The sequence below is a fragment of the Acyrthosiphon pisum genome, chromosome A3, assembly GCF_005508785.2.
Source record: "Acyrthosiphon pisum isolate AL4f chromosome A3, pea_aphid_22Mar2018_4r6ur, whole genome shotgun sequence".
Classification (NCBI taxonomy): Eukaryota; Metazoa; Arthropoda; class Insecta; order Hemiptera; family Aphididae; genus Acyrthosiphon; species Acyrthosiphon pisum.
Genome location: NC_042496.1, coordinates 9715553 through 9731260, shown reverse-complemented (window position 1 = coordinate 9731260; position 15708 = coordinate 9715553). Strand labels below are relative to the sequence as shown.

Here is a 15708-nt window from a genome sequence, read left to right as displayed (position 1 = left end):
TAGCACCCCCAAGATTTGAACTCTAGTTGCGCCACTGCGTGGTGGTGTAGGTACTAGTGTACTATACGTCTGCAAACTAGATACATTAAACACACAGTAAATGCAGGAACAAGGTATAGGCGTATAGATATAGCGTATAGCCGAGTAGGTGTAGCCCCGTATAGATTTCGCCAGAGAACTAGTCGGAGAAGTCAATGTTTAAACCTAGGTAAGTTTGTTTTCATATTCTTTTTGGGCTTAAATTTACTTTAGACTTAAAATAAATTTTCATTGCCACGGATAATCTGCTAACAAGGTGATGTGGATGGCACTGGATGCATATATTTGTATTCCCATCCATGCACGGAATGTATAAGATACGTGAACCCGAACACTCCAAATGCAGTCTTCGTTTCACCACGCCAAGGTAAATATGTACCTATTTTGCCTATACTATACGCCGGGTAACATCTTATAATATAAACTATAGTTTTGCATGAAGTATTTAAAACAATATATTATAATATTTATATTTTATAATATACACCTCATTTTTATGTTTCATCAGTATTTACACCGATCTTTACTATAGTCTATATCATATATACTGGTATATTAGATTCTGAGCAGAGCTAGTAAGCTAGTGGTTTTACAATGATGTTTATTTATTTTTTTTTTATGCTGCAAATAAAATTTCTTTCAGAAGGAGTGCTTCGATTTGAACATATTATTAGAGTATCTTATCTTGGAAAATTGGATCAAGATGGTGCTTTTTAATGAGGTCATTTTTTGATTTTCTCAATAGTTTTTAACGCCACGGGAAAAACCTCCAAAATATCCTATTGCTATAATCTATATTTTTCTAACCTTTTTTTTCATCACCATAGAAACGAATACAATTTTAAAATAACCTGTAAAAACGGGATTTTATCAATATTGCGTATAATAATTATGCTAATTAGATTGCTTATGTAGATTGCTACATATAATTATTAATATTGTTACACTGATCCTCCGTGTCCGTTCAAAATCATATTCATAATTTGTACTTTAATGCATTTAAAAAATAATCGTGCATAACTAACTTAAATATTTTTGAACTCACTAGTTAAGTGAAAAAGTTTTTATTGAGAATAATTTTAAAATAATTTACAAAATTTGAAAAAGTTCTCAATGTTATAACTAGCACATACACAAAATATTTCAAAAATGTTATCATTCTTGGCAATTTCTAATATACATTTTTGGTGAAAACTTTAAGGGTCAGCAGTTATTTGTTTTTTTGAACTACCTCGAAAAATAACACAGTATTTTTCAAAAATTGGTTCCCCATAAAAATTTCCCTTTTTTTGTTTTTCTGAACGCTGTCTAAAACTATTTGGAATTTTCAATTTTTACTTCTTAAAAGTACCAACAAGCTTCACTTTTTTTTTTTATTAACATTAAAGGATTCAATTACAAAGATTATTAGCCTATAATTACAAAAAGTTAACACTATAGTTTTTACAATATAAAAGTTGACATTATCTTATTATTATAGGAATGCAGTGTAGAACATTATAATATTTACAGTTTTTTATCTAAATCTATTTGTTTGAAAAATTTAAAAATGTTTCCGGAGCTCTTCTTCGAGTGACCTTGGATTATTGAGAAGAAAACGTGCGGTTTAGAATTTGGGGCAGTCCATAATGATGTGTGCCATTGTGATGGTAGTTTTACATGTGTCACACGAGGGGGGGGATTCCTTGGTTATCAAGTATGAGTGAGTGATATGGGAATAGCCTATTCTAGATCTGTTTATAATTATTTGTTCACGCATTGATGCGTTCTCTGGATACGCCCATTTGGACACAGTTTTTTTGATGTTTCTAAGTTTGTTGCTGGCGGGTATTGAATTCCAGTCATTTTTCCATGTTTTAATTATCCGTTTATGGGCTTCATAGGTACGTGAGATCTTTATTTGGGATCTTATATAATATGATGGTAGAGATTGTGGATGTCACCGTTTCATTCGCCATTTTATCGGCTTTTTCAATCCCAGGGATACCTATGTGGGATGGCACCCACAAAACTTAATTTTGTTTTTCGATGAGGAAATAAGGTCTTTTGTAAGTGTTTTGTAAGATTCACTTTTATATCGAAAAGAATCTAATCTCGAAAATCGGAGCATTTTTAGTACCCCAAATGTTGAAAACAGATACACATTATTGTAAATACTAAATACCATAAATTCTTTCACTCAGCTCAGAATCTAAATTGTAGAACCGCTCTGCATTAGGTACACGTGGATCACTATATAATATAATGAATGGTGTTAAATTTGAATTTAATGATATAATACCAGTGTATTGTGTATTGTGTATATGAAAAATGATTCTGGCTGTGACGAACTGTAGCTATGACTGTGGAATAAAGTGCTAGCTTATATTATAATAATATTTTTAAATTACAACAAAAAAATAATATCATTATTTTCATTTAAATGACTAATTTCGTTCAAATTTGAACTTAAAATACCAATAAAAATAAACTGTGTTTGTATATTTTTTTAGAGTTTTTGGTGACAGTATAAACTACTATTGACTTTTGAGATACCTTGTTTTAAATATTCAATCCTTATCTACCGCCTACCGCCTACCTATAAAAACTGAACATTTATAAATTTGTGACTATAAATAATTCGCAAAGTTTCATGATTTTGACGAATTTTGTAATTCCGTATTTCAGGCGCACAGAAAAATGTTTAGGTTAGGTCCCTAATTAGGTTGGGGCTCGGAGCTGCAGCTACAAGTAGGGCTCTGCTACTAAATATTTAATTTAATTTTTTTTTTCTTAAAATAATGGATATGTCCACACTCAATCCTCTCACGATTTTCTTTTCATTTATAATAGTTGAGTTAGGTAATTTTTTATATACATTTTACAAAACGTCAGTCGTCATTAAGTAATAACCATAGACATATAAATACATTATATTTATTTATATGTCTATGGTAATAACCCAATATGCTCTATTGCGCCGAGCCACAGAACAATATTTTGTAGTTAATAATATGGATAATGTTTTTCTTTCTTTGTCAGCGACACTGTAAAATAACCGTTATCAGTGTTTGATAGCAGTGGCCCAACCTTTGAAACAGCTGCTAACCCCCCGTGACCAGTACGGCAGTACTATTCTTTAATATATGGGCAGTACAATATTCTGTTTATTTTGTTTTCGCACTACCGTTTGTTATTTTTCGCACTTTTGCACCTCTCTTCCATCGTCCGACCGCCAGTTAATATACTGATTACCGATCTGTTTGATCTGTGGTCGGCCCCCCTAGAGTTGGAGAGTCACCAACAGCGTCGACTGTCGGCTCTCGGGAAATGATTCATTAGCATTAAGCCGTCGAAAATTGTTCGCGTCCGATTCAAATCCGTTACTATTGTAATCTTCGGTAATTTTGATAGTTCGCGAACGTATTCATGATTCTTCCGTTTCATCGCCGACCATGTCGTTGTGCTCTCATTTTATAACATAAACCATGCAAAGTAGTCCGCTGTCGGGGCCCGTGGTTACCAGTTGAGTTCTTTGTCATTGAGCTTAAGGGACACGACCGTTCACGTGAGTACCTACTTACTTAACAAACCGCTAGAATTTAAAGTGTGAACTGTGGAAAAATTACACCCACGGCCCACGGGGATGGTCACCAAAGGTGTCAAAACTTGAATGAGAAATAAATTTCTCCTCTGATTTGTATTTCAATTATTTTTCTTCCTATTTGATTTACTTTATTTTGCTCATGTTGTTTTCCTTCTGATGACCTCCTAATAAGTCATACTATTGATTGATAAATACATGTACACACAAATTATATTCACCGATTAAAGTTGCTGCGGCATCTAAGAGTAATCAATGAACATTAATATGTCTGACTCGTGCTTAAGTGTCAAATTAATTAAAAAACTTATTATGTAGGCAATACCTATTTAACCCTATTATAATAATATAGGTAGAAAAACAGTTTTTTGCTTATAAAAAGTTAATACAACATAAACTTATAATAGTTATAACTATAAGTTGGTAATATAATGATTATATAATATATTTATGCAAAAAAAATACCAAATATAAATATGTAGTCAAATTGTACATAAATTATGTAGGTATCTGTAATGAATGACTTGTGCGTGTAACTATGATAAACAATTGCATGACGTACAGTTTAAAAAATATGACTGCTGATTTCCTAATATACCTAATAATTTTTAATATTGAAGGATAATGACATACTGCCCTTTTTCTTTTTCCATACTATTGAAATAAGTAGTTTTGTAAAAAATAAATAATCATCAATGACACTGAATAAAAAACATTTTTTAAAAATTAAAATCAAATAGTATTCATTTGAAAATTAGTGGTTAAACCTGATGTGTCGGGAAATATACAAAAAAATGTTCTTCCAGTGTTATTGATTGAAAACTGAAAAGAAATTTATGTATCTTACTTGTATCCACTATTAGTAGTAGGTGGTGGTGATGTTATTTACTCTTCAATAATAATAGGTACATCAAAAGCAACAAAAGCTATAGGTTTTATTTTGTTTGAGATTTTGTTATTAAAAAAAAATGTTTGAACAAATTAATGGATAAATAGCCAATAGGCTCTTATTTAATAATTCACTTGTCAAGTTATAACTAGGAACTGAATTTTTTGGTCAAAAAAAAATTTAAATATGATGCTAATATTCTACTAATTACTATAAGAATTATACAAATATTTTCCTTAAAAATGAGAGATAAATGCAAAAATAATTAATGAACATGAAAATATATCTTAATAAGTATGCAAATTTAAATTAATTTTTTTTAAATAAAACAGGTACACATGTATCTAAATTTATTATTTTAAGATTTAAAAATTGAACATAATTTCTTTGTACCTAACATAAAAGAAAAAATATATTATTTTATTTTATTAGTACCTAAATGATAAAAAAAATGCAAGTATTTTTTTCTTACAATTATAAAATATTAGAAGATATGCTAAAAAACTAAATATTCCTAAAATATACTCAAATAAATAAATATATTCTTAAAAAAAAATTTTTCAGTTATCTTTGTGTTGGGCGAATCGTTTAAATTTTTTTTTCTTATTTTATTGAATATTGCTCAGTAATGAAAATAGTGAATATCCTGATCCTATTTTATAAGTAAAATGAAAAGAAATGTATCAAAAAATCACCCGGTATAAATCATTTATTGGCTCGTTTATTGGTTATTCCTATGCATTATTTACATACTATAGACAAAATATAATTTAATTATCACTTTCATGCTCCAAACTGTGGCTTCTTAACTTGTTTGGTTAAGTTAATTTTTAAATATTACATTTTTGATTTTTTGATTATTTTATTTTCAATAGGTAAGTATCCCAAACAGACTTCTGTTAGCTAATAAACACTAGGTATCAATAATTTAATAGGTGTATACTTAATGTCCTTATGTATAATATGCTCTATTGTTTTAAAATTTTCTGAGTAAACTCAATGAATGTGTATAAAATGTTCAAGGTTTAAAATATAAATGTTAACACAGTGTTACTAAGAAATATCTAAGTTTATTATTTTTAAATTTAGTTGTAGGCTTATTACTTCTTATGTAGGTACTTATTATTTTATTATTTGTTTTAGATATATTAGCAAATTTCTATGTTTTTAAGTTTGACAATACTTGAAGCTTTGTTACTAAAAACAAGTATTGAATATTAAATAACTTCTAAGATCATTATTATGTATAAAAAAAAATATTTATGAATAAATAGGTTTATTGTTTGGATGATAAAGTGATAACTAAATATATACCTATTGATATATAATCTTTGATCTTAAAGCATTACTTTGTAATCGTTAGGTACATTCTACATTTACCTATTACTTTATAAAATGTGTAGGTACTAGTTGTACATACTTAGAAAATGATGTATAATTTTTATAGAATCTGGTAGTAAAAAATAACTTAATAAACTTGGCTACTAATTTAATATTTTCAAGGTTAAATAAAAACAATCCTCTTTTTAACCTATGTCCCATATGCTCAAAACATTTTGAGTCTTGGTCAAATGGTCAATATTAAATTTGTTAAGGAGCATAAATGTTTATTATTTTTTCTATTTATGCCTATCCGTACCTATGTATATGTATTTATTAGTAAAAACCTCAGTAAAAACCGAGTAAAAACTGATTCAGAAGTTACAATAATAAAATTATTTGGCAATTTATTAAATAATCAGATCCCAGTTTTACCCGAGTCTAACCAAAATAAATACCTCATATTTTTATCAATCATCTTTCTGTACAATATTTGTGCAATACAAGTATTATGTATATTATAATTATCAATCTAAATATAATATCTTTATAATTATTATTTATTACTATATTCTCTATTATATATTTTAAATTTATGATACTTTCTATTAGGTAGGTACACTAAAATGTACCTAATTAATTTTTTTTTATTTAGTAATGATAGGTTATTGGGTGTGTCATTATGGAAAAAATAATTTACTTTTGGTTTTTGTAACTAGCTTCTAATAACTGATAATTAATGTGAGATGGGAATTTTATTGTTCTCAACCTCTCGTCGGTATGTTAAATATAATCCGTTAAAATTTAAATGTTATAAGTTTATAATGTTCAAGTTATATAATATAATTAAACCGTAACTCAAAGTGCTTTCCTAGGGTTTTATTATTTAACTAATTTTATAAATTGTTCTATTAATTATAATGCCAAGTGTTTAGTTTTTACATTTTTATGATAGGGGACTTACATAGTATGATGCAGTGTTACATGGTATTGTAATTAAAATGTGTTTTTTAGTGTAATTTTGTTTGTTTAATATAAATATTGCTTGTACCTAATTTAAGCTAGTTCACTATAAGATAATTTGTTATAAATTATAATCATTAGATATACAAGTTTTAATTATAATAATGTTGGTACTCCGGTTGGTACCTAATAAAATAACTAGATAGTTACTTATATTACTATATAATAGTTTCTTTATTTTAACTCATAAATAATATTATAATATGCAAGGTTTTTATGAGAGTGTGAAATGTTTCAATGGAATCTATAACAAAATCTATAGGTACCTATCTGAATACTTTTTAAGGGTGTCGGAGCCAGTGAGTTTTTAAAACAAAAAAAATTCTTACGAGAAAAACTCACACACATTGTAGAATAGTTTGATTTGGAAAAAAAAAATTTATATTTAAACAGGTCTTATTGCAGGTCAGATCAAAGTCTGATTTCCAAAATTATAATTATAGTAGCTAAAATATGCATTTAATTAATGCATAATATTTGTTATTTTTCTACCACTATTTTAAGTAAAATTAACGAAGTCTGACTATTCTACAGGGCGTCGGACTTTTTCCTTTGAAGTTATTTTCATTGATATAATACATTGTATCAATCCTCTCCTCCTCTAAATAGGTATTGAATAGTAAATAAGTGGAAAAGTATTAAAATTTAGGTAGCAACTAAAATATAAAATATAATTTTCAAACTTTATGGGATTGCAGAAAATTTTAAAAAAATTGCTGACACCCTTAACATGTTATTAATATTTCATTTTTAATAACTTAGTTATAAATTAGACTAATGTCATTAACTGTTGATTTTGCTTTCAGTTATTAGAAAAATTGAGGCCAACTGAGTTATATTTTAATCAAGCTGGAGGCGTCCGGGGTAAAAAAGCTGCTTCGGGAGTCATCTCATTTGAGTAGACAAGCCTCAAAAAAAACCTGTAGCGTTTATACTTTAACTGGTAATATATATTAATTTGATAAGAATTACTTTAAAGTGTAGATGAGTATAGATGTATTAGTTATATATAAGATTTATAACTTGTAGATAGTAATTATTTGCTTTTATGCTGTTATATTCAAATATTTTATCACAAACCATTTTGATTCTGTTGCCGTCTGGTTTGGATCACTCCCAACATTTACAGGTGCCAAATATCTAGTGCATTTTATGCCGGTATTTTTAAGCAACAACGTCACAGTCTGTCAGCAATTGATGGTGTCTAAACAGTTTCATTTACATGTTCAATAAAATTTAATTGACTACTTTAATTTTAATTTTTCTATCTGATAATCAAAGAATATAATATATGTTTAAAACAGTGTAAACTCCCCACACAAGAGTTGAGAAATTAAAATAAATAATAGTAACACTAATGTTAAGAAATTGTCTTAGAACTAGTGCACAAAAGAAAACAGAATTTTGTAACTGGAACTAATTCTGATCAAAAATTTCCACTTCATTGACTTCATAACCGTATTTCCTCTAACACAGCCATATGGAATGGTAGTCAAGTGTATGTGTTCTTTCATTTCTACTCAGCTTATTTAAGAAATATATTGTAATATTTTAAAAGGCATCATGCTTCCTTTATGTTTTACCAGAATGTGTGGTCGTAGTCAAGGTGTGCATAAACAAATTTACATTTTAAGTTTTTTAAATGTTGTACACAAATTATGTTAGATTAATTTTAATGACAAAATATGCTTACAATATTTATACTTGGGCTTATTTTAATATTGATATTCTAAACAAATATTAATTTAAAAGGATTTGGTAGGTTTTTAATTATTTGAGGCAATGTTTCCTTGTCCTGAGGATCGTGTATGTCGACCACAATTTAAAAACAAAGGAAACCGATTTGATCAAAGACAACAAGACATTTTAAATACTTGGCAATCAGGTAGGTCTGTTTAGTAAAAAAATCAAGTGTTCAGTGACTAAATTGTTTTGATTTTTTGATTTACATTAACAGCTTTTGTCAGGAAATATATGCCTAATCTTACATTGAAAAATTTATGAAATTGTAATTTGTACTAGGTTGCAGACATACGTCACAGAGTTTGGACAAACACCAAATTAGTGTCTACTGAGCTCATAATTTTGAATGATTTATTATTTCTAGTTACTGCTTATTGCTTTGAATACTATTTCAAATTGATTGGTTTGAGTTAGCAAAATATTTTGTTGCTAAAAAAGTTACTAAAATGAACAGGTTTACTAAACATTTATAAATATATAATATTAAAAATCCTTTTGTTTCATATATTGTAGAAATTAAATTTAAGTCTAACTATATATCTATACCAAATAATGACCGATTTGTTCTTAGAAATATGCAGTAATGATGAACTTCCAGAAGTTGAGTTAATCAGTTTGCTGGAAGAAACCATACCACAGTATAAATTGAGAGCTGATACTTTAACACAATTTACTGGTAAGAATTAAATCATTTGATTCACTTTTTATAATTTTGTATTAACACTTATATTACCATTGACACACATATTGAGATTTCTCTAGTTTATATTAAAATTTGATGTAAATGTTGAGAAACCCTGGCCGTACAATTAAAAATGATTAGAACTAATTAGCAAATTAATTAATTATTTTATTTTACTAATAATTTAGGGAAAATTGTTTTTATATTTTAAATTAAATTCCCATACAATTATTTTAATTTAAAAAATATTATATGCTATAGTACCTATTTAAATGCTTTAAATTATTTTAAATGCTAAAAATTAAATTAATTAGTTCATCATAATATCTTATATAGATATTTCTATTTAATATGCCAATTTAATTTAATGAATAATTTGTAACATTTTAGGTTATGAAAATAAAGATTGGTATATTCCTAGTCCAGCATCAAATGAAGACGAAGTTGATACAGCAAGTCTTTCAAAAGAATATATTCGTGAAACATTAAACTATTTTCGTAAGTATATAAGACTAGAAAATGGCTCAATTAAAATTTAAAAGATAGATTAATGAATGTTATTTTTACTAATTGTAACATTTAAGAAATTTAAATAGTATTCTAACAACAGGTGCATAGTACATGTAATTATTTAAATTATATTATTTCATTACTTGTGATGATGTATTACAATTACTAAATATGCAATTAGATTTATTCAATGAAACTAAAAGATAAAATATTCATTAGTGTTTTATATTGTATTAAGGTTAATACAGTAATTTTTTTTTTAATTACTTTAAAATATGTGTTATATTGAATGCAGTGGCGTAAATAGGAAAAATATTTAGGGAAGACTTCGTAAATATTTTTAGAATTATAATATATTTATATAAAATTTTCTTAGGAGGCTAAGTGATTTTGGGTGCTATCTTTAAGTTTTTTCTTATTTATTTTTTAGGAAAAAATTATATTTTATCAATATAAAATGCGGTAGGATATTTTATTTATGGTTGTTATATGTCTACTCACTTTCCTTTATGCATTATAATTATAATTTCAAGAAATAAAATTATTAATTTTCATAAATACATTTATACTTTATTATATTATGTTGTATTTAATAATCTTAATTTTTGTTACTTAATTAATAAAGAAGATAGAGGGTGAGACAGAAATTATTATGATTGTATCATTTATACACAAAGGTATAGTCAATGGGGTGCAGGGTTTAAATTGATGTTTAAATAAATTTTAAAATTTGTGTTAATATTTAGAAACACACTTGGTTGCCCCCCTCAATTTCTAGCTACACCCTTGATCATCTATGATTAGTTATGACCACGGTTATTTATTATAGTTATCTATTATTATAGATTTTAGGTTGTGACAAACATATTTTATGAATGATAAATCTGATACTAAATATTCACTATTATATTTTTAAAGACATTTTCAAGTAGTCGCATTTCTGTAACCATTAATTTATTCACAATATATTTTGGTTCCAACTATCATATATCATATTATCATGACACTTTTTTAATACTTAACGTGTTTTTGGTAAATTGTTTGTTGTAACTTACATGTGACAGAATGGCCATAAATAAATAATATAGGTATATTTTATGTGTTATACATGTCATATAATTTATATGTTTGAAAGAACAAAAATAATCATCACCTTTTGAACTTCAAGTAAAATAAAATCATTGATACATATTAACCTATAGTTTATTATAATAATAATAATAATAATAATAATAATAATAAACCTTTTGTTTTACTATACTGATGTGTGTCAATCAAGAATTCGGTACTGTAGTGCTCTATTATTTGTCTGCATTTCGCATAAAAGAAGCTGTACAAATGAGGAGTTCAAATTTTTTGAATCAAATTTCTTTCTCTTGTTGTGTGTTCACATTAAACAATTGTTCCTAGTGAGCCTTCTCTTTCACTTCCTATCAAACAGGTTGATGCAATTTGATGCTAACATTGTACAAGTCTTTGCATGTACTATGTTTTTATAGTCAGTCTGTCTGTTGTCAAAATACATGCTATTGTATTTTTGTCAGTTGATATTATAATAACTTGTTGGTTTAAATGTTAGTATCTTTTTATTATACTATATTTTTTTATACAGGTTGGACGTACCTAATAGTCAATAGATATACCAATATCTTATTAAATTACATTTTTATTTTGGATTGTGCCAGTAGGTAGTACATAATTTAGGGCACAACAATTAGCACTAGACATATATAAATCCGAATTATATGGTAAAGAATTATTTATGTATTATATTATGATTTTGAAACATAATTATTTAAACATTTAGGTATGTTTATGTTTAAATTAAAGTAATTAACTTTTGTTTTTTATCTTAAAAATATTATACCTTCCTTGTTCCGTTTACTAATGATTTAAAATTTTATTTTTGAACAGACTAGTATTATCTGTATTATTTAGTAGCATAATTTCGATTAGATATCTCGTAATAAAAATTGAAAGCGGTCAAAATATAATACCAGTAATAAGTATTGCGTATTTGCGTTTACTGGTCAAAAATGGATAATGACAAAAATTACCACACGTTTGGCAAATAAAACAAACGTGATTGGAATAATTGCAATGCGATTGAAAGGTTGTTCACATATGATACATCCACAGTTCATGATTCACAGTATTTCACATATTGTGAGTAATTATATAAATTGGTATTGTTGGTAGGATGACATAGAACCTAATAAATAATAATATGCATTGCAATGTTTAATGTTTCGTGTTTGTCACTCGCGACAATTTATGTAAATTTGTTATTACTATAGGTGCATCATCGTTCACAGGTAACATAAATTTATTTGTAAATTGTAAGGCTGGTTGGTCGTTAAACATAACGCCCGTTAGGTTATAATTAAACTTATTATTGGTGATCATACAATAATTACCGTGCCGTCAGCATCACTGCTACGTTATGGGCTGGGCACCTCTTCGCGGTGGCTCTGTGGCCTGTGCGACTGTGCCACCGCAATTCTCTCTGGCACCTTACTAGTTCGTACATCGTACTTTAGTCGACCGCGTAATATCGTTCCGTGTAATCGTGCGCTCGTATGTGATATAATATTACTATCGGTGTGCGTTCCGAGTTCCGGTGTTACAGTTTTTTAATTCTTTAGTGTTTTTTTAAAATTTTTAATTTGTTACAATAAGTTTTACAAACTAAAAACTTTTTTGTGTCGTTCATATGTCAGTTATTAAAGTTTTGTGATAATAGAATTCTATTTTTTTTCAAATTTTAATATAGGTATACCTATTTTATATGTATTTTTATTAATGTTATAATATGTTATTGCTGATTTTATAGTTTTTAAATGGTATTGATAAGCACGTACCCGAGCACATAACCATCTTAGAATTACGTTCACAACTTATTAAGTTATAATCCGTACTCTGTCCGAATGTCAGAAATAAATAATAATATTAAATCCTAAATATCAATTATGATTTTCCGTTAAAATAATTTGTAGTAGGTATTTGAGGAAAAAAGAACTACAATCGCTCGATCGATTAAGTCGGTATTTGACCTACAAACATTTTGAAACAGTGAGAAAATGTGTGTGATCATTTTCAGTCATGTATGGGAGTTGCGTAGGCTCGTGGCGTGTATGTCTTGATTTGATAGCGAGACGACAATGACGACCTGACCCATGTGTTAATTATACATATGTATAAAAAGACGAATGCATATTGAATGAAGTACGAGTGTATAAGAATTAGTTAGTCATGCGTAGTAATTTTGTAACACGTGAGTAGAAAACTATTAGCCATAGAATCTGTTCTAATAGTTTTTTTACTTGAATGAAGTGTAATTATGTGATAATTATTGTTTACAAGGAATGCTTTCCAGAATTTGTCAGTAGGTATAAGGTTTTAAATAGAAATTTTTGACAATGTGCAATTATCGATAGTTTAGACTTTGCTTTTGGCCTGTAACAGTTATCAGACATTTTTCATAGATATGAATTAATCACTTAATAATTAGAACATATAGGTAAGCCATCCCTATAGGTAAATATTATTCTCTGTTTAAAACTGGAATTGATTCTTGCTGTTCTGTACTCGGTTGCGTGTGGTGCATTTTTACAAAACGTATATTTTAATTTAGGACTTAATTCTTGTGACGAAATGTGATAAATATCCGTAACTTATAATGAAATGAGTATCCGTTATGACCATGAAGATGTCAACCGCATACAGCTAGCGACCTGCAAAGATGACGGACATCCGACAGATTTTGAAAATGTCGGTCCGACAAGTGCCGAATTCCGGTCTGTCGACGAAGAAAACTTTAGCGAAAACCCTCTGGTGGTCAGCTCGAGTACGCTGGAAACACAAGGTGAATCGCCTAAGTGCATGTATCATTTACTGTCGCCGACTGTACCGGCCAAGACACCTGTAGACCCGAGATTTTCTTCAGACAAACCACCCCGGGTGCGAATGATATTGCCTGAGCTCAATAGAGGTAATAAATAACTATGGTATAAATTCCCGTGCAACTATTTAGCGTTTAATGCGGACTTAAATTAGTTAATTAAAAATAAAGACAAATACCTAGTTTAAGAAAAAAAATATTGAATTAATAATAAGTAGAGGCATATTAATAATAATCAAGTTGATATTTCATAACAAAATCTTTATTGTGTATTTATGTGTGCTCAAAAGTTAACAGCATCGCCCAAACGTATAATTGTATAAATGAAAAAGTTGATAATTTTACTGCACTCAATGAGTTTTAGTTTTATAACAACTGGACAACATCATAATTCATGAATTATAATAAATATTTTCAATGTCAAACTTATTTTATATACTTTCCATCCATTCGCTCAAGGACTTAAAAACATGAACTTGATTTCGGTATTCGTCGACAGATCTATATACTTCCCACGTGACAAAATTAATTTTTAATTTTAATTAATTTATATCTAAACTGCAGTCTAACTTAAAAGTTAGTTGTATATTATAATTATACCTATCTTTAATTTATCATTAAAATGTAAAAAAAAATCTTAAAATTGTTTATCTGATAAAAATACGATCAGTAAACGCTATAAGCAGATATATGACTAAAATATAAAATTATATAATATATTATTTAAGATTTAAACTTTCATATTGTTCCATTTATTTCAATAGTAAAATAGCAAGTACCTACGTCTTAACCTTCACCTTTGTACAATCGATTCTGGTAGAAACATGAATTATGATATATATTATTTTATGAACATTGTTTATAGTATAAATATACTATATTATACATATATAAGAATATTTAAAACAAATAATACATAAAACTATAAAAGTATACGTGAATAGTATTTAGTAGATGTTTTACCCCATCAGTAATTTGTTTCGTGTTCTATGTCAATTTAGTTTCAAGTTTCCGCGACTGTAAAAAGGTTGTTTTTTTGAACAATTAAAGTGGCCCAGATCTACACGTGTACGTCAATTTTGTATACGGATAATTTGAAGGAATGAAATATCCATGTGAAACCATTAGTTCATGTTACATTCGTCTCTTTAGATTATAGTCTAATACTTTTATAAACAAATCTAGTGAATTACCTACTTAAATTTGTTATTACTATGTGAGAATGTCCGTTATATGTTATCTCTGTTCACGTCTTAAACATTATTAAAGTAGTATAATATACTGCTATTATAAAGGTACAATATGTAATATTATAATAACAACTATAATATATACTACATCGGAGTGTTATTACTTAGTTAACGTGACTCGTGAGAACATTTAGTAGTTACGTTATTTCTTTAATATGGGTCATATAATTAGGTAAATAGTAAAAACAAATGATTTTTTTTTAATACTGATATATAATTCAATTTAAATTACATAACTTAAAGTTATGATATCAATATTTACCTTAAAATATGCCACAATTATATTGTTAAATACAATAAATATAACTTAAATAAGTATCCCTGTATATAATAATATATACGAAGTTATTTATTTTTAATGCGTTGTTAATTGTTAAGTAAATGGACTTAAGCACAATACTAGTAGTATAATTAAACTAAAAATATCGTTTAAAATATTAAGCATACTAATTGTTTCATTTTTAAATTTTTACTCAGAGTTGATTTGTTAGAAAGATAATAAAACATTAGCGTTTGGTTTAAGTTTATTGGTGTTGTTATGTTGAACAATAACTTCGTTAATATTTCGTTACTTATACTTACGACAATATAGTTCGTTAAAAATAATTCCTATTATCGCATAACATGTAACCGTTGAAACTGGCGTAGCTTGGAGGATTTTGGGGGTTTACCTCCCCCCGCCTGCTCTTTAAAATTGTTTCCCGTAATAATTGTATTATTTGTATACAAAAACTGTAAAAAACTTAGTTTAATTTATACTCTCCCCCT

At 27.5% G+C, this 15708-nt stretch overlaps 1 protein-coding gene across 4 annotated transcripts in view; it reads left to right on the top strand.

Annotated features, from left to right (window-relative positions):
* Positions 1 to 3165: 3165 nt before the first annotated feature.
* LOC100167193 (trafficking kinesin-binding protein milt) overlaps positions 3166 to 15708 on the top strand; it is a 31877-nt gene continuing 19334 nt past the window's right edge. Inside the window, exons 1-5 of one of the 4 annotated variants that reach the window (XM_029491394.1) lie at positions 3166 to 3586; positions 7661 to 7797; positions 8617 to 8739; positions 9169 to 9273; positions 9670 to 9777. In XM_029491394.1, coding sequence (XP_029347254.1) covers positions 8637 to 8739; positions 9169 to 9273; positions 9670 to 9777 — 316 coding nt within the window. In that variant the 5' untranslated portion in view covers positions 3166 to 3586; positions 7661 to 7797; positions 8617 to 8636. Of the gene's footprint in view, positions 3587 to 7660; positions 7798 to 8616; positions 8740 to 9168; positions 9274 to 9669; positions 9778 to 12330; positions 12563 to 12609; positions 13781 to 15708 lie in introns of those variants that run through there. The other 3 variants (XM_008183754.3, XM_001947378.5, XM_029491395.1) reach the window with 3 other exon arrangements.